Source organism: Apteryx rowi, unplaced genomic scaffold, assembly GCF_003343035.1.
Source record: "Apteryx rowi isolate R43461 unplaced genomic scaffold, aptRow1 scaffold_328, whole genome shotgun sequence".
In the NCBI taxonomy this organism is placed as follows: domain Eukaryota; kingdom Metazoa; phylum Chordata; class Aves; order Apterygiformes; family Apterygidae; genus Apteryx; species Apteryx rowi.
In genome coordinates this window covers 835,326-857,764 of record NW_020449730.1, presented here as the reverse complement: position 1 = coordinate 857,764, position 22,439 = coordinate 835,326, and the positions used below count along the sequence as shown (strand labels likewise).

The 22,439-nt window shown below is 42.6% G+C and overlaps 2 protein-coding genes across 7 annotated transcripts in view; one reads left to right on the top strand and one right to left on the bottom strand.

The window, feature by feature from the left end:
• The window catches only part of ZNRF3 (zinc and ring finger 3), a 127,902-nt gene extending 109,153 nt beyond the window's left edge, over positions 1-18,749 (bottom strand). The window contains exons 1-5 of one of the 6 annotated variants that reach the window (XM_026071554.1): positions 18,670-18,739; positions 18,376-18,573; positions 17,335-17,482; positions 16,506-16,682; positions 1,756-1,955 (exon numbers count right to left, since the gene is read on the bottom strand). The gene's annotated coding sequence lies outside the window, so the exon portion shown is untranslated. Of the gene's footprint in view, positions 1-1,755; positions 1,956-16,505; positions 16,683-17,334; positions 17,483-18,375 lie in introns of all 6 variants that reach the window. The other 5 variants (XM_026071560.1, XM_026071557.1, XM_026071553.1 and 2 more) reach the window with 5 other exon arrangements.
• Positions 18,750-19,030: 281 nt separating this feature from the next.
• On the top strand, positions 19,031-22,439 carry XBP1 (X-box binding protein 1). The gene is given in 6 exon segments (XM_026071564.1): positions 19,031-19,296; positions 19,492-19,588; positions 19,656-19,784; positions 20,396-20,473; positions 20,476-20,559; positions 21,392-22,439. Coding segments are annotated over 6 exon segments (1,146 nt in total). The 5' UTR covers positions 19,031-19,096; the 3' UTR covers positions 21,950-22,439.

Here is a 22,439-nt window from a genome sequence, read left to right as displayed (position 1 = left end):
GCCGCCGCCCGCGCTCCCGTCCCTCACCGCGGCGCCGCCCCGCCCCGCCGCGCCGCTCCCCTTTCATGTGCTCCACGTGACGGCCACCGCTGGGTTAGCCCCGCCACGCCACGCTCCGCCCCCCGCCGCTCCCCTTTCATGTGCTCCACGTGACGGCCACTGCGGGGTTAGCCCCGCCCCGCCCCGCCGCGCTCCGCCCCGCCCCCACCGCTCCCCTTTCATGTGCTCCACGTGACGGCCATTGCGGGGTTAGGCCCGCCCCCCACCGCTCCCCTTTCATGTGCTCCACGTGACGGCCACTGGGGGGTTAGCCCCGCCCCCCGCGCTACGCCCCGCCCCCCGCCGCTCCCCTTTCATGTGCTCCACCTGACAGCCACGGCGGGGTTAGCCTCTGGCGCCCCCGGGACCCGGCCCGCTGGCTGCGGCCTGCCCGGCCGTTGTGAAGCGGCGCAGGAGGCGGCTTGCGAGCTGGGGCCGGGCAGGGAGCAAGTCCGCTATTGCCCCGCTCCGGGGCTGCGGGCCAGCCGGCAGCGCAAGCCCCTGCGCAGAGGCGCCTTGGGCTATGGAGAGCTGAGTCTTAGTAACCAAATGTGCCGAAGAGACCGACTTTCTTTAGGCAGACACTGCTCCTCAGTGGCCTGTGCATGGCATTACCCTAACCCCTGCCGTTTCTAGCAGGCTACTGGGGTCCAACAGGTTCCGTGTTTGTGTGGAGCAGAAATGGCTGATCCGGCCCTTGAACTCAGCCCACTGCACTTGCTCCTGTTGGTGGAGACTAGGTAGGCCAGGGCCCTTTGGCTCATCTGTTAACTGGGGTCTGCAAAACCTCCATGAATGATGTGGAAGAGGTGAATGGGCAATGAGTTTTGTCTCAAACTACTGAATGGCAGCCAATGATACAATTTTTCTTAAAACAACAAGTATGTACAACTAAGTTGTGGAACTTATGAACACAAGATGTTGTGCTCATGCACACAAGATCTATGCTAAAAGCATAGATCAGTTACAAGGGGGATTAGACAGACTGATGTTAGATCTTTTGATGGTTATGAGGCACAATGTCAGGAAGCGAACCCCAGCCAGGGGGAATCCCTACTCCCTAGCTCACTGACAGAAGGGATAATATCAGGGAACAATTGATCTACAAAATGCCTGCTCTTTCCCTAAATATCCTTGTTACTATTGAAGGCAAAATAGTAGGATCCTTAGTGTGACACAGGGAACAATATTAGCTTAAGAAGTCAGTGAAGGCACAGGGTCAAGAAGGGATTACAGGAACATATATTCTGGGCTTCTATCACAAGCCACAAAATACCCCACAAACCTAAGACTTTAGTACAGTGAATCAAAGGTCGCAAAAACTATTGCATAGAAAGAGAGCTGTACAGGGCATCATTGTGGTGCTTTAGCCTGCTAACAGCAAAGAATGCCCGGTATGTAAAATTAGATCAGGTTAACACATGGAACTTTTAGATTGATATAGACATGTTTCAGTATATTTTCAGACATTCATAACGTGCACTGTACTAGATAGAAGCGTATTAATCCCCTACTACAAACTACCTCAACTTAATTTTCCTTCATCTGTGAGGGAAATGACGGGTGTTTGGACCGTATGGGTTTTGCTACATCATAATCGACATAGGAAAAGGTTAAACTTCAGGAGTTTTTCTCCCTGCAGAATCAACTAAATTGTTTCACAGTCTGTAGCAAGGGGGCAGATCTATGCATAGATGATGAGACAGTCACAGTTACCTGTGCATGAGGAGAAAGTCTCTTCACGTTCAGCTAATTCTCCATCCTTCCTCGCTAACTTCAGTGGCTTAAGCAAATGCTACTGAGACTTTTTAACTTTCTGTCTTCTTATCCTTTCAGGAGTCCAGATAAGGCAGTAGCAAGTGCTTGTTCTGTAGGTCCTATGTTCTTCCATTCTTCTCTCTAATGAACAGGGGTCCCTAAAATGGAGAAGCAAAGCTGAATGAGGTCCAGCTCTTACTCAGTACATCCCATCATTCCTTCTTGCTTCCCCATGGGTGTCTCACATTTCTTCTCCCTCCTTACCTGTTTCAAAAAGTCCTTTCAAAAAGTCTTGAGTAGGATTTGTATCCTAAGGACAATATCTCAGAGACTGTTCTGCACTCCAGCACATACGCACTCAATGCATAAATGCATTGATCTTACTTCCTTTATCCCACCTACACTGTGCCAAAGGGTAGGTTTGTTCCTGGGGCCCTTCCTGCCAGCCTGGCCACTTTTTGCCTCTTTCAGGAAAGGAAGAGCAAGAAAAGAGCAGGAAGCCAAAAGCTGCTGAAGTACAACCACCTCTTTCACTAATACCCACAAGACAGCTGCTTCCTGTTTCAGAATTGGAGGACAGGAAAACTTAATCAATCGTAGTGTAGAATGAACCATAAACTACTGTAGACCTGACAGCACTGAGGACATAACAGGTCCAACAAAGAAAGCATCCCACCCAAGAAAGCATTACAGAAATTAACACGTGGAATGCTTATTCATTTGCATGTGAAAGACAGTGAAGGAGCTGTCATTTTTAGTTGCAGTATCATTTCTAAATAAAGTGTTTGAGAGCAGCTTTCTTTTTTTTTAAATCCACCCTCTGTCAATTTTTTTGAAACCATTAAGAAAAACTGGACTTTTGTAACCAGTTCCTCACATTCATCTGACCCATTTATGACGAACACTGTTAAATTCCATGTACCTCTTTTCTTTATTTGAACTGCCTTTAACTTCCAGCCATTAGTAGGTTTTTATGCCCTGCTTGCTAGACTCAGGATTTTTTTATCCAGTATTTTTCTTCTTCAAATGACCTTACACCACTGTAATCAAGTTCTATCAATGCTCTATTAGTAAAGGCAAACAGCTTGAGTTGTTGAATTCCTGTAGATCAAGATTTCCCAACCATCCTAAACTCAATGAATAGCAAAGGATATCGGGGTGTGTGCATGTTGTCACACAAAAGGGAATGAATGGTGCCCCTTACAGAATATGTCTTGCAGTAGGCCCCCTTTGCACAGCTAGGAGGAACTGACAAGCATCACGGTATTCGTCCGACTCCAGGGCTCTCTATACCAGGCACCGCTTGGAGCTGGAGAACAGCCATAGCACTGGATGTGCTAACTGATGAGTTTTGTACTGAGTATGACTTGCCATATCTGGCAGAAGTTTGCCTGTTTTGGCAAAAGCACTTATTTTAAACAGCTCTTCCTCCCACCACTTGTTTCATTTCTCTGATGCCTCCTTAATCATGCCAAAGTAACTGTTTTGTGGAGCTGTGTGGTAAACTGGATCAGGGAACAGACCAAGGCTAAAAGCAGCCAGTGTGTGTGGGGGAGGGATTATTTTTAAATTGAATCAGCAAGCTAAAATAGTATTGGGAAGAGCGGCTTAAGAAGTGGAGATGGGGTTTGGAAATCTAAGTCCTAAGACACCAGGATAAGAGCTCAGTGTATATGGAATTCACAGTTTTAGGCCTACAAAAGCCTGGAAGAACTCAGGATTCCTGATTCTTAGCTGTGAAACTGAGAAACACTCCATGTCCTCCCCTGCTGGTCAACAAAGACAATACCAATTTACTACTGCAGTCGAGGGGCTCAAATGTCAGGCAAATGTGTAAGTTTCATTGCATCATGCTTAAACATCCCTCACTAGGCACAGTAAACACTACACATTGTTTCTCTTTTTTTCTATTTCCCCTTTAAAAATTACGTAAACATCATAGCTTGAGATATTAATAAGATTGCAAATTTAAACATCAAGAAAATACGGAGTATCCAAATTAGACAATCCAATAGTTATCTTGTCCCCTGTGCACCTGCACCGTGAGTCTTCTCTTACCTAGGTACATTTTTCCCACAGGACCTTGCTTCATGGGAGAATCCCACTGTAGGTAAAAATCAATGAAGTATAGTGGAAAAAACATTATCTATATAAGACCTCTGCCTCAGTTGTTAATGAAGTAGGATCATTTGTACTTCAGGGATATTTTCTAGGAAGGGGTCCTCTTACACCTGTCTGGAAGTAGGGGCTCTCCCAGTTAGATTGAGAGGTAGGAATGCAGAAATGGCAGTCCAAATAAATCTGGAAACTAACTAATGAAAAATACAGAAATGGGGCTCTATATACCAAGTGGACAGCATCCTAATTCTAAAACAAAAATTGCTGAGATATGATCCACCCAGCAAAACTATCGATATCTGCCATCATGGAGTGCAGGCTCAGCAAAACTGACTTTGCGCTAGCCTCACAGTCCTTACTGAGGAGTGACATGAAGCACTACCTCTTAGGCCACTAAATTCCCTCTGCTTGGGCAGAAATCCAAGCAGAGGTTTTCAGGATGAGAATGGACTGTCTATCATTAAAGCAATCAAATATTACTAGCTGGCTTCCTTTCCCGCTGGCAGCATACAGTTCACAATTCGGTTATGCCATAATACTACAGATATGTTTCTTTTTTTCCCCCCTACATATCAAACTTGAGACCCAGGGTCTGAAATACAGAAGTCCCAAGCATTTACAGCTGCAACTGAGGTCATTAAGAACTGTGAGTTGAACATAATGAAGTGATATATAATGCCAGATGGTCTAAGAAAGTATGTTCCAGGCATCTCACAAGAAGGCAGTCAACATTAGTTGGTGATTTTGACACTAAACTATCTATACCTCATTTCCCTTGCTAAGAAATGGATATTATAGAACCCTCTTCGCCCCACACACTGCTCGTAAGAGAAAACAATGTTAGTGAAGTACCCACATATTACCATGATGAATGTTACCGAAAAATTCCAAGACAAAATTAATAATTTTGTACTGACAGCAGAACTGGAATATTGTGCAGGAAGTATGGCTCTGCACACCAGGCAAGAAGAAAATAAAATGAGTATTCACTCATAATGTGATCATCAGCCATTCTCAACATTATAAAGAGGCAGGAACCCAGTTTCCCTGCTCTTGCGCTTTCTGTAATTGAAAATTCATTTGGCTGAAGATGTCTTTAAGGCTGCTTTCTGTCTCATCTGTGCAGTCAACCACAAATACAGCACACTGGAGAATCCCTTCCAGAGCCTCTTTTAGCCTCATTTCATAATGAAATTAAGCATATGTTATCTGTCTGTCAGCCCCGTTCCTCTTCTGAACTTATTAGCTAATTTTAACTGGGCTTAAAGGCAGAACAGAGGTCTTAAGATAGTACATCCTTGCAAATGCTGTGAAAATCAGAGGATCTGAAGTGGGTGGGTACTGCAGCAGTATCCAAAAAAGACATGAGGGAAGCTGGGGCTATGGCAGTGGGAAAACATCTAAGAAACAGCTTTTTCAATTCTGCACTAAGAACAGTTTGTTTGTTTGTTTGTTGCTGATTTTACATTTATATAGAAATCCATTCTAATGGTATTCCATGGAATTAACAAGAAGCTTTTTTAACTATGCTGGCATTTTAAGGGATTACCTCCAGGACAGGAAGTAAATAAATGTGTGTGTGTGTTTAAATGTCTGGTACAAAAAAGTTAAAGGTGTGCAAACACCTCTTGTATTGCTGTAAATTAGTACACTGATAACATTAGTGATATACCCAGGAAACAAGTGGCAAGAATTTTTACACAGTGTAGACATAGAGCTATCTGGTATAAAATTGTGTGCAGATAGATAAGTAACTAAATTCTAATATAAAAATAAGATATATGAACAAAGGGAACTCTGGTTTGACAGTTGCCTGAAGAAAATAATGTTGTTTTGCTGTAGACAATGTATTTTAAGGTAAATCCAAGCCTCTACCTGAGCAAATGCTTCTTCAATTAAGACTGTTATGATGCACGGAATCAGGATGGCATATTCAATTCTTCTAATCTCTAGAACCCATTTGTTTACTAAATTAGCATGGTACATTCCGTATGAAGAACTATGAATGTGCTAAATTTGTAAGTCATACTAATTGTCATTGTTTTCCAAAAAGAATATATGAATTTCTTGTAAAATTTGAAGTAAGTTTTCCTAACAAGATATAAATGTACATGCTATATATATTAATGCAACTCAAACTTCTTAAGCGTTGCAGAACATTTACATTTTCAGATACATTCAGCCTGGATTCCAAAGGAAATAAGGTTTCTGTGTTTGCACTGTCCATGTATTTATTTGTTTACACATATCTTTTGAGCAGTTGGCTAAATTGAACTATATCTGAAGGAGAAGCAGAAGACTTAAAGAACAAGCTTCCACAAATTATATGAAAACTATCAGTGGAGAAACTTAAACAAGTGCCTGACGGTAGGAGTGGGGGTAGATTGGTGGAGTTCAGCTGTTACACATTCTGTGTGGCAGTAGCAAGACGAGCTGTGTGCATGCGCAGCAGCAGCAGATTAGCCACAGCATGTGCTGTCTTTTGCAGGATGGGGATGTTGAAGGAATGCGAAGGGGAGGGGAGGGAAGGGGAGGGAAAGAAAGGGAATGGGAGGGGAGGGGAGCTGATATGAGCAAACTCCATTTGGGTACCTTTTCTTAATGTGCTGGGGCAGCTAAAGATGCAATACTGAACACACTTGCTTTTTGGGCCTGAAATGGCTATCTGTCCAGATAGAAAATTTCATGCAGGAAGAGCAGTCAAAGGAATTTGAGATGCAGTGGCTGAAAACTAATGCTTAATAAACTGAAGCTGAAAATAAGGTCCATTTTAAACAAGGCAATTGGTTACTATTGCAGCTTACCTAGCAAGTGCGGTGGATTATTTATCACTTGAGGTATTAATAAAAAAGGAAGACCATATTTTCTCATATATATTTTAGCTCAAGCCATGAGATTTAGACTTTATGAAAGAATCTTTTTTATGAAACTGTATGCATCTGTATTACAAGAAACTCAGATTAGATGGCCAGAGAAAGTTCTTTCCAGCCTTATTCTGCAAGCGAAAGCCTTGCCCCACTAACTTTGAATCGATCAGAATTTCACCCCATCATTTCTATTAACCTTTTATTCTTCTATTTGATGCACTTCCTTGATAAACAGACACAAGCCACCAAAGCATTTTAGGAGATTCGTGACTTATTTTAGACAAGAAATTAGAGAAACGAGCACTGTATAGAAGTCTAAGTTCCTTATGTTGATACAGCTACTTTTAATCAACCAAACTAAAAGGCTCATTAAAACAAGTGTTTTGCCTAAGACCTATTTTCAATAATTGATTGACATATACCTGTGAAGCAGAAGAACGTAAGCATTGATAAAGTTCTGCAACCTCATACAGAACAGAGTAGGAGAATAAAATGAAAACTTTTAATTTACATCCTAACRCATCATGATCACAGTGGCCAGAAGAAGGCCAGAAAGGCTAAAACATTAAATATTTTATGCTGCACTTAATAATGCTTTGCAACCCATAAAAAAATGGTTTTAAAACACATAATCTTGAGTTGCTCTGAGGCTTAAAGAGCCCAAACACTAGCAATCTCACTCTCTGTGGATGGGTAGGAATACTATCCAGCTCACTGCAGTGCTGCATACCCTGGCCCATTCCTGACAAAGGGAGGTGTGTGGATCTTGCCCATTGCTCTTTTCACTTACCACGGAATATGGAGGCTTCCATCAACTGAGGTACACTGCTTTGTGTTCAAATAACCCAAATGTTACAATGCAGTGTTTGAGTACTGGGGAGAAAGTCCATGAGAAGGAGGCTTCAGGAGAGAACCTGGGTCAATAAGCCCAGACTGGTGTTATTACAGACACCACATTCAATCCTGTTCCTAAACTGATCAAATTCTCCCTTAAAATGGATTGTCTTCACTACTGTGAAGAAAGTGGTTAGAATCTTGTAAATGCCAGGTTGCACCTATCAGTAACCCATTTGATGCATTTGTTTTAGACTAACAGAGTTCTTTAGCTTAAAGAATGGTCATCTTCTTCCCCAGTAAGGAACAATATTATCTCACTTCTGCATTAGATTTCAGATACTATTTTGACAAACAGTTAGTGGAAAAAAATCAGGCTGTGCATGATGACTGTAGACAGGCAAGCAAATTCCTAAATTATTGCTCCAAAGCATTTGGAGAAAGGATTGAGAATGGGGGCACCAGAGCAAGTTACCATGAAATAGCTCTGGGTATGAGATTACCTCACACTAACTAGAGGATGGAAATGTACAAATAGACAGTTACCTCAAATAGCTGCTATGATATAAATTCATAGACCAGCTTAACCAGAGTAATTAATGTTTGCCGATGCCTAAGACACTGCCTTTCTTTTCAAACTCGAAAAAGTTCAGGTGAGACCCAAGAGAAACTGAGAAAAACATCACTGACCAATCAAGAAAGATGCCAATCCATCTGGATTAAAATGTAAGAATTATGCTAAATCATTATACTTTAAAATAAGAAAGTCTAGACAGTACCAGTAGATTTGTTTGTAACTTCTGTTTAAAAATTAGGCAATTAATTCTAAGTACTCTTTACAGTGTTTTATAAATGTTGTAAAAGTTTGTTTGAAGTGAGACTAGCAACTGAGGTACACCTCTGCTTATATCTGCTGTCCCTCCTAAAGGGAGAAGTGTCTGTCTTTTGTTTCAATCAAACCACTAAACTGAAACAAAGGAAAAAGTGTAGCATGATATAATTGTAAACTACATTGACTAAACATCTCCTTCCTACATTACAAATATTTATTTGGCATTTGTTTTCAAAGTCTTGGCTGTTATGACACTCAAATTTAAGAAGCAGGTGGTGTGTCAAGAGCTGCGTTTGTATAAATTAAAGAACCTCATAGAGGGATTAAGGATATACCTTCACCACACTGTGCAGCAGAGAGTTCTGCACAGCTAGATACAGGTTTTGGTGAACAGAGAGGCTTACTAGACTCTTTACTGAGTGAGAATGCAAGTTTTTCATTAAAGYGATTCTTAAACCAAACTTGAGATCCTTCTTTTCACAGCAAACAATCTATCTGAGAAAGCCTTATAGCAGACTGAGCGGCTGTGWGAAGGACGAGGAGAGCTGTTTGTCTCATTCACCCTCTCTACATCTACGTTTCCAGATGGTTTCAGTAACTGATAACTCAGACTCTCTTCTGTTCATATTCCCTACACACTTTAACATCACACTCTGCAGAGGCCAGGACTACAGTTTATTTCACAAGCAAATGAAATTGCTGTACCTCCTAATATGCTATACAAACAGGAGATGTCTTTTTACCAGTAAATTCAAGGCCATGTACATTCCTGCCCTTTTTATCACTAAGTAAAATTGTTATTCTGCCTCTCTGGAGACATGATTGAACAGCATAAACAAGGGCTTAGGACTGACTGAAAGCTTTACTCAGACAAATCGAGTGCTTGATGAGTTTCCATTCCTGAAGCAGCATCAACAGTTTCATTGTTTTGTACGTGGAGACACATCTCCAGCACTTTTCGGTCATTTCTGGTGTTGCATTTCTAGGAAGATGTCGCATGCACTGAGGCAGAGCAGCCAGTAGGTGACCTCATAGTCTCAGAAAGCCAGACGTTCCTTTGCCCACTGGCAAAACATGCCACATAGTAAAAAAATATGTCCAGAAATTTTAGTTYAAGTAAAGATGTCTCCCATAGCCTTTCGTTTTCATGCACTCGAATTTTACTATTGCAATTATGAGCAGAACAACAACTGTAATGGACAGAATGTTTTTATATTTACAGAAAACATGTTTTCATTGTTATCATCAATTATTCTAAACGATAAACTAAAGTAACAAACTACTGTAATTAGTAAGCTCACTGAAAGGCCCCCCCACCCCCCTCCCCAAAATCACAAAATCAGTGAAAATTCGTGTTATGAAAAAGTATCATCCAGCTGTGGTTTTGCATCTTGCTATTTAAAGTTAAAAATTGTAAACACAATCTACCCAAGTTAAACAGCATTGAAACAATCCAAACTAACCAACAGACTAGCCATGACAATTTTAACTATAAAAACAATTTTTGAACAAATTTTCTGTTAATGTTTGAAAAGTTAAGGTTTCCAATGTCTGGAACAATGTGTAGTCATTAAAATCTGTGTGAAGGGGTAACATTCTGATTTGGGAGCACTTCACTATCTCTGTACTTACGTAATTGTCTATGGAAGGGAAAAGATAATAAGGAATCAGGCCTGCAAAACTGATATGTGTTAAATAACCCTAAAAATAACCTCATGTAAATAACTGGATCCTTTTCTTTTGGCAATCTATCACCCAATATAAAGTAAAAGTTTACATGAGAGTTGCAACACAGTACAGACAAGCATGATGCATTCTTTCAGGGCCCCCACCAAGCATATAGGTACAGCAGATCTTGTTGCCAAAGAAAGAAAAAGAATATTAAGAAATAAGCTTAAGAAATTGTTGCTATATACTATTTGATTATCTAAAATCTCTGCAAGGACAGACAGGAACAAACAGTATGAGCACTTGGAGCCAAATTTTCTAAAAATTTTTGGAAACAACATCCATTCATTCTGCAAATAGTACCCTCCAATGCATCCATATAAATGTCTTTCACTGTGTTCTTACTCACCTGAGACTGCTCTGTATCATCTCTACACACTTCCAGCTACAACCTCACTCAAAATAAATCCTCTGGGGCCTAGATCAACATTATTTGTATCAGTGTTCAACATGCCATTGCTTAGCAGTTTGTTCCCTTGTAACACTGAAGAAGCATCCAATGTAAATAACATACATTGCATATTTCTGGAAATTACATTTAAGTACAATCTCAATGTTGACTGATGAGCACTAGGGCAAAAGGTATAGTTTTGCTAAATTTAACATGCTATAACAAAAAAAAAAAAAGCAAACAAGGACAGTTTAGTTGCATCTGGGTCAACTTTCTATAAGTTCTTATTCTAATACCACTAATTCCCAATGAAAAAGTTGGTTCTCACCACTGCAATTGTCAAAAACAAAGTTATAAGCAAAATTAGATTACATGGAATTTTTCCTGTGCTATTCCTGTCTATTCAAGCAGAGCCCAGTCTTCCAAGCACTGCACACTTGGGCAAGTTCAATACTGATACTGCAGCTAGATCTGCGTCAGTGAACTGTCTTGTGAAGCTACTGGTTTCAACTGAGCTTTGCATAAATATAAGCATTTCCCTCAAGACTCAAAGTTTTTATTCATCTGATTATTTGCAAAAGCAAAACTACTTGCAGTCTTGATACAAAGCCACTGAATACCATGGGTAGTCCTGACAAGTCCACAAGCATCTGCTGGCTTAAAACTATAAACACTTCAGTATTTAAGTCAATATTAATATTAGTATTTCTGGAGTCCTATATGGTACAAGTTGCTGTTCATGTGGCCCTACCTCAAGCAATCCATGATTTAAAGTGAACATGTAAACAATACAAAATAAATTTGAAGCATATAATCGAAATCTATAATGTATCAGCTGCTGCTACGAATTGCAATGGACAAATCCTGCACTATTAAGAACTCCTGTGGTTAAAGCTAAGAAATAGATTCCACCCTTTCTGACTGCCAAAAGCAAAAAACATTATTAAAATGTGACAAAGATGAAATTACTACATTAAAAATTGATTCATTCACACAAAAGTGAGTTAAGCAACTATTTATTCTATTTCATCTTAGCTTATCTATTATATTAAAGACTCTGAGTTATGAGCTCTGACAGGGACTTTTAATTAATGAGCTTAAAGCACTCCACTTTGAACACACAAGGAGTAGCATACAATTTATTTAATTAGTACACAAAGGGCTTCATCTGTCCCTTACTATTTACATAAGAAATATGTAAATATCATAATAAATAAATATCATTAAGACCAAGTGCAGCTAACAGAGCAAATAAAATGAAGGTAATCAGAAAAAAAGCATAGCAGATTTGTCCCTCTGTGAACACAGACTATTACCCTGCACCCACAGAGCATTCAGCAAAGCAAAAATGAGTGAGGGAGGAGACAGATGATTCTGGCAATAGCCTTCACATTTTGTGTCTTTTTGAACTTGTGTTGAGATAGAACTCTTTCCTAACTTGCCATTTCCTGGTAACTTTCCCCAACCCCTTTTCATGTTGGGTCTCTTATGACAGCTGAATGCAGGCTTCTGTGTAAAAATGCAGAAATAGGTGAAGTAAGCCAAATAGAAGAATATAAAGGAATCATTTTAAAATTACAAGACAAGAAAGATGCCAATACTCTCAGGGGCTCTGAACTTGTAAGGGAATTCCAAAGCCTGGGGAGTGGCTAAAAAATAACAGCTATTTACTTTCAAAGGCTGGCACTATTCCAAAGAAGAGCTAGCTTTTGCCAACAGGAAGTAGTCATCAAACTTTCCTAAGCACAGTTGTTTACCTCCCACAGTATTTTGCAAGAAGAGTTTCCAACTCTGAACCAGGATGTGCAAACAGGAAAACTTACTGGAACATGAGCTTTTAGGCATGTGAGATTTCAACAGTTGGCTATTTTCCTTAGAGAGCTGGCTCAACATGTTAAATATTTGCACAGAATACAGAACACAGGCTGACAGTTTGCTGCAACAGCACAACAGTAAGTTCAGTCTCTCCAGTATCACCCAAGCACATTCTGCAACATCACCCTAAAGCAGGTACAGGGAAATTTCCCTGCCCAATGACACACTTGCAGTATGATTTCAACCAAGTGCAGGGGACTGCTTTTGGTAGCACCTTTACCTTTTTTCTTCTACTTGTGACTATCAGCAACAATGTATCACCAGGCATCATTGCACAAAGATGGACAGAATACCTCTCAAGGAACACCACAGAACTCACAGCACGCAACTCTACCCTCTAGCGTAGCCAAGACTTTAATCACATTTAGAAATGCTATTAAAACATGGATCTTCCAGAACCTCTAAATGTTGCAAAATCAGAACATCTCTCAGATCTACATTCTCCCTTCAGCACTATTAGGAGAACTTTGCACCATACTTAGGACCACTCTAGAAACAAAGCAGCCAAAGAGCTAAAATAGGACTAAGGCAAGGAAACAGGTATTTCAGTCAGACAAGTCACACCCAGGCACCAGAGATACCAACAGATATACCTTTTAAAGGGAAAGGGAAAGGGAACCCATACAATGAAGTAAAGTCAAGGATAGTGGGATAGCAGGGGAACACGATGGGCTCAGTGCTAAGCAAGCTGGTTGGAGACAGAAGACAGAACAACAAAACAGGGCCACAAAGCAAGACAAACTCTTAACAACCACAACCTCTCCCTGACCAGTGGGATTCCTTCATATATCAGATGGTTGGGGCACCCATCAGTCAGTTTCCCTGACCTGAGCCTAGACCCCTGGCCAGCTGGTCCACTGCTGTTTGATTCCCAGGTGGAGCCTCCCAGGGACCTGCAGATGTAACATAAATCCTGCCAAGGGAATCCAGTCACTATGTACAAAGATCTGTTTAAACAACAAATGTTTGCAGAGCTTTCCAGTAACGTTTCGGATCACAAAGTAGCACAAAGGCCATGTTTGGATTATATCTGGTCAAGCATTTTTACAGAACTAGCAGCGCACAGTTGCAGGGAGGCATGCCCTTCCATTTGCTGTGCTGTGAATAGCTTGTCTTCTTTTTAATTCCCATGGAGAGAGTACTCCACTCTCTGAATCTGCAAAAGAAATTCAGTTCTCAGTCTGACAGCACAAATCCCATCAAGAAATCTTTATCTCAAAATACTGGAATTTCCTTGTAAACATTTTGGCTTTGTCTTTACAAACAGCATTCTGTGCCTAGGGTGGGGGGAGTCAATCTTGATCAGAGCAGGGATTAGCAGGGATTAACAGTTCTATACAGAGACCTCTGCTATTTAATAGTTATGCCAATTTTCTGGAAAAAATAGAGAACTGACAAAAATTGCAATTGTCACAAAATTATATATGTTAGTATATATGTTAGTTCTGGACTTTCCTAAAACCAGAGAATTCCTGAGTTTTGGAGGAGTCTAACAAAATGAAGCCATTGGAAATTACAGTGCAAGTGAAATCCAGTGACAAGATGACCCCATCTATTCGTAAGGATGCTTTTGAACTCCTTATATAGGTTGCTTGTTTTAAAATTTACTGTTACCACTCCAAAAAGATACTATGTATCATTAGACCAGTTTCACATAAATCTGCTGCCTTGTATGCCCTTACAGGAAAAAAAGGAATCTCACAAAATGTTAGAAAGCATGAAGCATGAGATGATTTTGCTGCCAAAAAATCTGTGGTGCAAAAAGGTTATAGAAAAGGGCAACAATGGAAATTCAAATTAAGAAAAAAAAGTTAATCAGTCACTATAAATGAGTCTACAACTGGTTTTGGGGAACTGTGCTCCACACCTGCCTTTTTTTATGAGGCCCTGCATGAAATTAATTGCCATTAAGCTACTACTAAGCTTATAATAGGGCACAGCCACTTTGAATGTGGAACAATGCTACAAAAGTGCCCAAAGCAGCCCCAAGATGTGCTTCAGTGCTTGTAACTGCTGAGAACTCCAACAATAGTGAAGGGAGATCCTTTTCCTGAAAAAAGGCCTGTTAAAAGGCCCAGCCCCTAGCCAATCTTTAAGAATTTGTTCCAAAATGCCTAACAGGATTGTCTGAGTTACTTCATACATCTCTTGTGAGCCAGAAACAAAGCTTGGGGAGATAGAGGAGCCTGGTATGAGGGCATGTGATCTCTGTCAAAAGACATACACTGCCTGACAGAATGAACAGATGTTGACTGTAGTGGCCAGGACACAGGTTGGGAGGAAAACACAGACTGAACTTCAGCATGAAGTTCTGATGGTATTGGAAGACGAGCTGCAACAAGACACGCTCAAGGTGCAGATGTGACAGGATCTCCCTCTCACCACAAAAGCAGCTGGGGACAGAGGACTGTGCCAAAAAGATGATCAAAGTAAGAATCTCCAGCCTATGCCTGTGGCCCACCACACAGGTCTAAGATGGAACCGAGGCTGGTCTACTACTGTTCTTTGTAATTCTGGGTAATAACTGGTCCCAGTAATGTATGTGGGTGGAACATGAGGGRGAGGAAACAGAATGTAAGGTACACATTGGTATGGGAATCAGGGTTTAAAGTCATATTGAACGGGTCTTTTCCAGACTTTTTTGGTGGTACACTAAAGGCCATTAGAGAGGCAAGTGAGGCAGTCTCAATAATAAGCATTAATGGAGAAGGGACAATGGATGAGTGAAAATCACTTTTCTGCAGGATTTGCTGGAGATAGTTCTAGAGAAGGCAAAGCCAACCTCACTTCCTACAGCACACAGGTGGGTTGGCAKTTCTGTATGTTAGGCAAAGGACACAGATTCTGCATAATTCCTTTTTACAGCAGTATCACCTCTTTGCTGAGGGAAAGACATATCATTGTTCCTACTATGCTTGCCAGACCTTGCTGAAAGTGCCATATCCTTTACCAAACTACTGTCACATTGCCTGTAGATTGCTCTCATCCCCTACAAAGTTAGGGCACTGTCAGGGAAAATAGCTGTGTATGAAAAGGACTCACCTGGTGCCAAAAAAATGACCCACAGAGAGATGTAGTGGTGCTCTACTCACTAATGACATGACTAGCTCTCCTGCTCTCCAAGAGAGAAAAAATTGGTGACATCATTTGCCTTGTGGTCATTTCAGACACTAAACAAGGACTTGTGTTCTAATGACATTAAAATCTGGGTCACACATTTTCCTTCTGATAGAGTCCTGAGGGCTAGTATTAGTATTAGAGTCCACCACAACTCACAGTAACCACACTGCTGAGGACACCTGGTTGCAGGAATGCACTGGCTCCATATCTGGCACACACAGACATAAATGTTAACGAGGTTTAAGATCAGTCCTTCCACTTAGGCCCAGAGGAGTGGCAAGAACCCCAACATAGGTCTCCAAGCAGGCACAAAGGGAAGAAACAACATTGCTGATATCCCAGAAAACTGAGTAAGGCAGCTGCAGTAAAACCCTTCCCCTGCTCCAGCTGGTGAGGAGCTCAGCGACTAGGTTAGTCCAAATATCCTACTGGAAGGTCACGGTTACTTCCCACCTAAAGACTGAGAGAACCAGAATATTCAGAGGTGCACTTTTCTGTCCCAGTATGTACTGATGACATTTCAAAATGAGTAAAATGAATACAAAGATCATTGCAAACATTAAAGTTTTGGAATAACCTCATTTTAGGCTGCAGAATAATTCCCTTTGTCATTTAATGAGTTACTGAGACAGATCTGGGAATGCTTCAGCTGTTGACACTAGCCTGAGGCCTTAGGCCACTTTACAAGTGTTTTCAGWCACACATGGGACAAACAAGTTGTTTCTCAAACTATGCCCTTGACTCTCGTTGAATTATTTAAACTATCTTTTCTTTACACCTTCTTATTTCACTTTTTTTCCTTCCTCTATTCCCCCCTTTTTCATATTGGTAACACTCAAATATTTCTTTCTCCGTATCTGACATTACACAATGGCAAGGTCTCTCCACCTTTGTTAAACAAACAAAGCTATTTCCTTTGGTGGGTTGGCCATCTGGAACATACCACAAAAAGGTATTTTAGCAGGAACTAAAATGTGCAGTTGGGCACATTGTCTCAGGCAGGACAGCCAACAGTATCCTTGTTGGCACATCCTTTAGACAGTTGTGCTGACTATAAGGCTGGGTATGAAGCTCTCTTGAATAACTTGAGCATGTGGTTCACAGGCTTGAATCCGAATGACTGGGGAAAAAAATGGAAAAAAAGAAAAAAAGGAATGTGTGAACAGCGAGTTTTCCAAAAAGTGGTGCAAATCAGAACTGCACTCGAAGCCCTGCAATTAAAGCTTTATGGAAGAGTGTCTTAGTTCAAGACCAACTTTATTGAACTTTTGTTTTCTGCAATTTTACCCAGTGACTTAACGGCATATTTAATAAAAGACTCTATGTATCCTAGTGATAGTAACATAATTGTAAGTCTGAATATATTCTCAGTAATTAGATCACAGCTAGTCTTAGTAATACTACTACAAACATTCAACAAGACTAGAGCGCAGGGTCTCATGACCTTCTTTTGCCAGCTATTACCAACTAGCACTAGCCATGTTAATGGGTACCATTATTATATTCAGTAAGAATGGACACAACTAGTGTCAGTAGCAGCTTCCAGTTCTGTGCCTGGTCACATACTGATATGCTGAAGTGTCCTGTGTACCACTACTAGTACATATGTCTCTGCACTTGTGAAGTTTATTCATGGTCATAATTGTTTTTCTCATAAAGAAAAAGAAGTTTTTGTTCTGATTCACTATACAATTATATAGGAAAATTAAATCACATACAGACAGAAAGTTAGGATTTTTCTTTGGCCATAATACTAAGAAATCTGGATTTACATTTGATAAATCACATCATGGCTAGTCTCAGCAGTACGGCTACAAAGCATCACAAAGCAGCAAGAGCAGGGGCAGCCTGTTTGCTGTAAAAAGTTCAAAACTTCTGCTTGTTGTAAAAAAGAGCAACTTCAGTACTTGATATGAATGCCTGAAATCAGAAAAAAAGATATTAATACTGACCTGCTTTTTGTTAGAAAACAGTAAATTTGTTAATTGTGAATTATAATTATAGAAGGAATATGAAGAAATAGGAGTACAAATCCAGAAGAGACATACAAAGGAGAAGCAGATAGTTTTTAATGACTAGTATCTGAGAGGCCTAGCAGGACCAGAACAAACAACTTCTTTGCACTCAGAATAAAAGCCTTATCAAAAGTTGCCATATTTTTCACAGTGTCAAATTAGAAAGGTGAACTTTCAGCCTTTAGTTAAATGTCATGCTGCAGTAAGTAAGAAAAGAACAAACAAAACTTACAAATGCTGTGTTTGTTCTCCATATCACGAAAATCTGGCAGCACTCTAACGCTGGAATAATGCCAAACCAGCACACCAGTTTTGCAGTGCCTTTGAACTTTTAAAGCTAATGTTTTTCCTTTCCTGTTTAACATCGTAACTATTTTTAATTCACTGTACAAATGGACTTCAGATATAAACTCAGTAGCCAAAATTTTAACATTTCATAGCTACTCAGGTCATGGGCAACTGCCCTAGAACAGCAAAACACATGGAACATGGAAAGTTTAGTGCACCAAGATAAAGTTGACATTTAAAAATGAATTTAGTGCCCTAGGTGGTTGTATATTATTGCTTGCACGTTGCTAAACAGCTGTATTTCTATGTGCCAACTATTGCAAGGTTTTCTATCTATAAGACTTTTCCTTGCCTGGGCCCGAGATATCTCAAATTTGACATTAGTCCATTAGTCTCTGATATGGTAATGTCCTTCATTAGACATTCCTGAAAGTGTATTTTCCACTTATCAGACAGTAAAAATCTGGTATTGCTACTGCTCAGAAATATGTTGAATTCAAAATACATCACCTGAGGAATTTCTTTGTGCTCTCTGGCAGCCTCTGCTTGTCCATCACTAACTTCTCTTTGGCTTTCAGTTTTAGCCCCTTTCCCTGACAGCTAGAGCAGCTGCAGTCACGGCACCTGCCTCTCCACAAACACTGCCCTTTACTTCGTTCCTGTTTTTTAACGACCTTCTGTTTGCGATTGCTTTGGGAGAAAGCATACCTGGAAGATAGCAACAGAAGGGTTTAACTGTATCACCAGTCTTTAATCGCGTCTGGTCTCTGCTCCCGAGGTACTGCGCAGCAGCCCCGTGCCCACCCCGGGCTTGCACCCCCCGCAACACCGCTGCGCCGCGGCGAGGCCCACGCGGGGCAAGTGCACAAGCCAGGCGGCGAGGGACCCACGGGCCGCGCGGCGTGGGGCCGCGCCCCCACTCGGGCCGGGCCGTGAAGGTCCCGCGCCCCCACTCGGGCCGTGCCGGGCCGCGAAGGCCCCGCGCCCCACCCCGCCCCCGCGCGGCCACGCAGCGGCGCTTCAGCTGCCCCAGCCCCCTCCAGCTGATGCAATTCCTTCCCCCCTTGCTTTCAGCCACGGGCCAACCACAGGCCAGCCTGGCGCTATCGTCATGCCGCTGCGGCCAATGGGGAAGAGCCACGGTGGTAGAAAGCAGGGAGGGGCGCAAGGCGCCCAGAGGCCGCAGGTCGCGGCGCTGGGTGGTCGCGTCCTTTCCCGTCCCGGTGCTGCCATGGTCGCGCTGCCCGGCGCCGCGGCCCCGCGGCTGCTGCTCATCCCCGGCAAGGCGGCTGAGGCCGCGGGTCCCGCGCCCGGCCGCCACCTCTCCGTTGTTCTGCCGGCGGGAGCGGCCCCGGGCCTGGAGGCGCCGCAGCCCGCCCGCAAGCGGCAGCGCCTCACGCATCTGAGCCCGGAGGAGAAGGCGCTGCGCAGGTGAGTGCGGGACCCCCCGGGGCTGCGGTGAGAGGACCCGGGCTGGGACCCCCGGGGGGCAGCGGGGCAGCGGCGGCGGGACACGCGGGGGGACCCGGGCTGGGACCCCCTGGGGGCGGCGGCGGCGGGACCCGCCGGGAGGGGCGGGCCGGGGCCCCCCGGGGCGGCGGCCCTGACGGCCGCGCTGCCCCGCAGGAAGCTCAAGAACCGCGTGGCGGCGCAGAGCGCGCGCGACAGGAAGAAGGCGCGAATGACGGAGCTGGAGCAGCAGGTGGTGGAGCTGGAGGAGGAGGTAAGGGCGGCCGCGGGGCGCGGCGGGCGCCGGCGGGGCCCGCCGTGACGCTGCTGCCTCTCTGCAGAACCAGAAGCTGCTTTTGGAGAACCAGCTCCTGCGAGAGAAGACGTGCAGCCTTTCTCTGGAGAACCAGGAGCTTCGCTGCCGCCTGGGCTTGGATGCTCTGAAGACAGAGAATGAGAGCGAGTCCAAGGTGAGCTTTCTGCAGTTCCTGCTGGTGTGTCTTCCTCTGCTTCATGGCAGATCTTGTCAAGGTCTGCAGTGCTCCACAAGGTAATGGTAGAGGGAACAAAAATTCCCCCAGTGCTGGGAGCTCTCAGGCAGAAGCAGGCATGCTCTGAGTGAGACTTCATGTGTCAGAAAGACACTTGCTGTCCTCCAAGTGGAGGCTTTTCCACAGACTGAATATGAGCTGATTCTGAAGTGAGCACCGCTGGCAGTGTGGCAGATGACAAGCTAGTTAGTTATAAGCCATTTAAAACTAAATGACCTGCTCTTCTACTTTCTGTTCTGGAAGTAAAGTAACTACTACGATCTTGTCTGCCAGTGTCAAAAGAACAGAGGGGATGATGGGAAGTCAGGCTGTCACTTAAAAGTGATGTACAAGCTGTATTTGCAAATACCTAATGTATTAGAAGTTGGCTCAAACTTCCATATGTTTTTGTCTCTTCTGGCACCTATTCCTGCACAAGCAAGTAGAGATTCTAGTATTGGGAGTCTTTGCAGTGAGTGTGTGATCTTCAAGAGGCTGTACTGTGAACCAGAACATCTGTGGTGACTGACTGGGCTTCTTGTTTGGGACAGGTTGTGAAGGAATCTCAGGTGGATGAGATCAAGTTGGTGACCGGGTCCGCTGAGTCCGCAGCACTCAGACTACGTGTTCCTCTGCAGCAGGTGCAGGCCCAGCAGTCACCAGTTCTGACAGCTTCCACATGGATTCTGATGGCAGTGATTCTTCAGACTCTGAGGTGAGCATCCACTCCTGTCTGAAATGCCTGTGAACTTGAGAACCATTGTGGATTTCTAAGTAGTAGGAATTTTGTTTTAACACTAGCTTCTTTGTGTGAAATATCTTGATGGCTTATCATAATGTTCCCCATTCCTTCCTCCTCTTCCCCCCCCCCCCCCCAAGCTTTGGAATGCCTTACATGTGGTTCAAGACAGCTAGATAAGTCTATCTAGTGAGTACAGCAGAAGTTCATGCAGTTTAAACTCCTGTTTCCATAAAGTTTTAGATTTTTAGCTCTTGCAGTGAAAATATACAAATATGTCTATAACAGTAAAAGCACAGTATGCTTTCAAACTTGAGCATTTGGATACTGATGTACTGGGACTTTGCAAAGCTGTTAGTACTTAAACTGTCCCACATTACTGATGTTCAGGAAACTTTTAGGACAGGCCATTCAAAGCTTAGATTGCTTTGATCTAAAGTAAACCTTTGGTCATAGACAAATCTGCCTAAGCTAGGTTCTGGCATTTGCTCTGTGGAGCCAGCAGGTAACTGGTGCTTGTACATGATGGGTCCAAGATCTTGAGGAGCAGCTAACAGAGGTTTTGAGTATCAAACACATGAAGAGTTCTGTGAGGATCTCCAATACTGTTGCAAAAGTTAATGGGCTAAAATTCTGAAAGAGATAATTGCTGTAAGTGTTTTTTGCTGATAGCAATGTTCTTGGTAAACTCCTAGTTTTATGCTCATGTTAGCATACCTTAACTTCCAGGTAAGGGTGTATAGGTGCCAAAACCAGATGTTTTTCTGTAACAGTAGGAAACTTTCTAAAACAGTATTTCATTCTGCAGTCTGATCTCCTGTTGGGCTTTCTGGACAGTTTGGACCCAGAGATGTTTCTCACATATGCCAATTCAGAGTCAACATGCCTGGAAAAGCTGGAGGAAGAGATCTGCGGAGAAACAAATTCCATACCAACCTCCCCCTCTCCCTCTTTGGGGTCCCCATCAGCTAAGTTGGAGGCCATTAATGAACTGATAAGGTTTGATCATGTATACACAAAGCCCCTAATCTTGGAGATTCCTGTTAAAATGGGCAACCAAACCAATATGCTAGTGAAAATAGAGGAAGTATCTCTTTCTCAATCTGAAGATAAAGCTATCCCTGAGACCCCAGTATCTGTGAAGGAGGAACCTGTAGACAGCTTCATGCCTGAACTGGGCATCTCTCATCTGCTCTCCTCTCATCCCAGCCTTGCAGCCTCAAGCTATCTGTTGGATGCCTGTAGTGACTCTGGATACGAAGGATCCCCATCRCCCTTCAGTGACATGTCCTCTCCACTTGACACTGACCATGCTTGGGAGGATAGTTTTGCCAATGAACTCTTTCCCCAATTGATCAGTGTCTGACTTGGTAGTGTTAACTCTCCTTGGTTAACTATACTGGTAGGATAACAGGACATGCCCCTTCTAGGGAGAGGGGGGCGGATAGAAATCAAGTTTCTTCAGAAAAGTGTTGCTCACTTCTCTCCATGAATGCTAGTAGTGATGGCCAATGCATTTCTTCTGGGAGGAAAAGTAAATTCTCTTCCCCCCCCCCCCCCCCACTCCAAAGATATAATGAATGTTGACTTATGAGGAATGAAATTTGTTCTCTCAATAACTTGCCAGTTCTGGAAGAACCTGAAAATTGGAACTTTTTTATTCTTAAAAGTGAGAATTCTAATACCCAAAGCTTTGGGATGTTTATGTGTAGACAGCTGGGATAAAATAAATCTGTAAGATATACAGACTGTTTAGTTATGTAAATGCTTGTTTTCCATTTGCTATGTAGAGTTGCTTTTTCCATTTTAATATTTAAATGTATCTGTGCAATTAAAGTGCAATGCAGCTCATTATT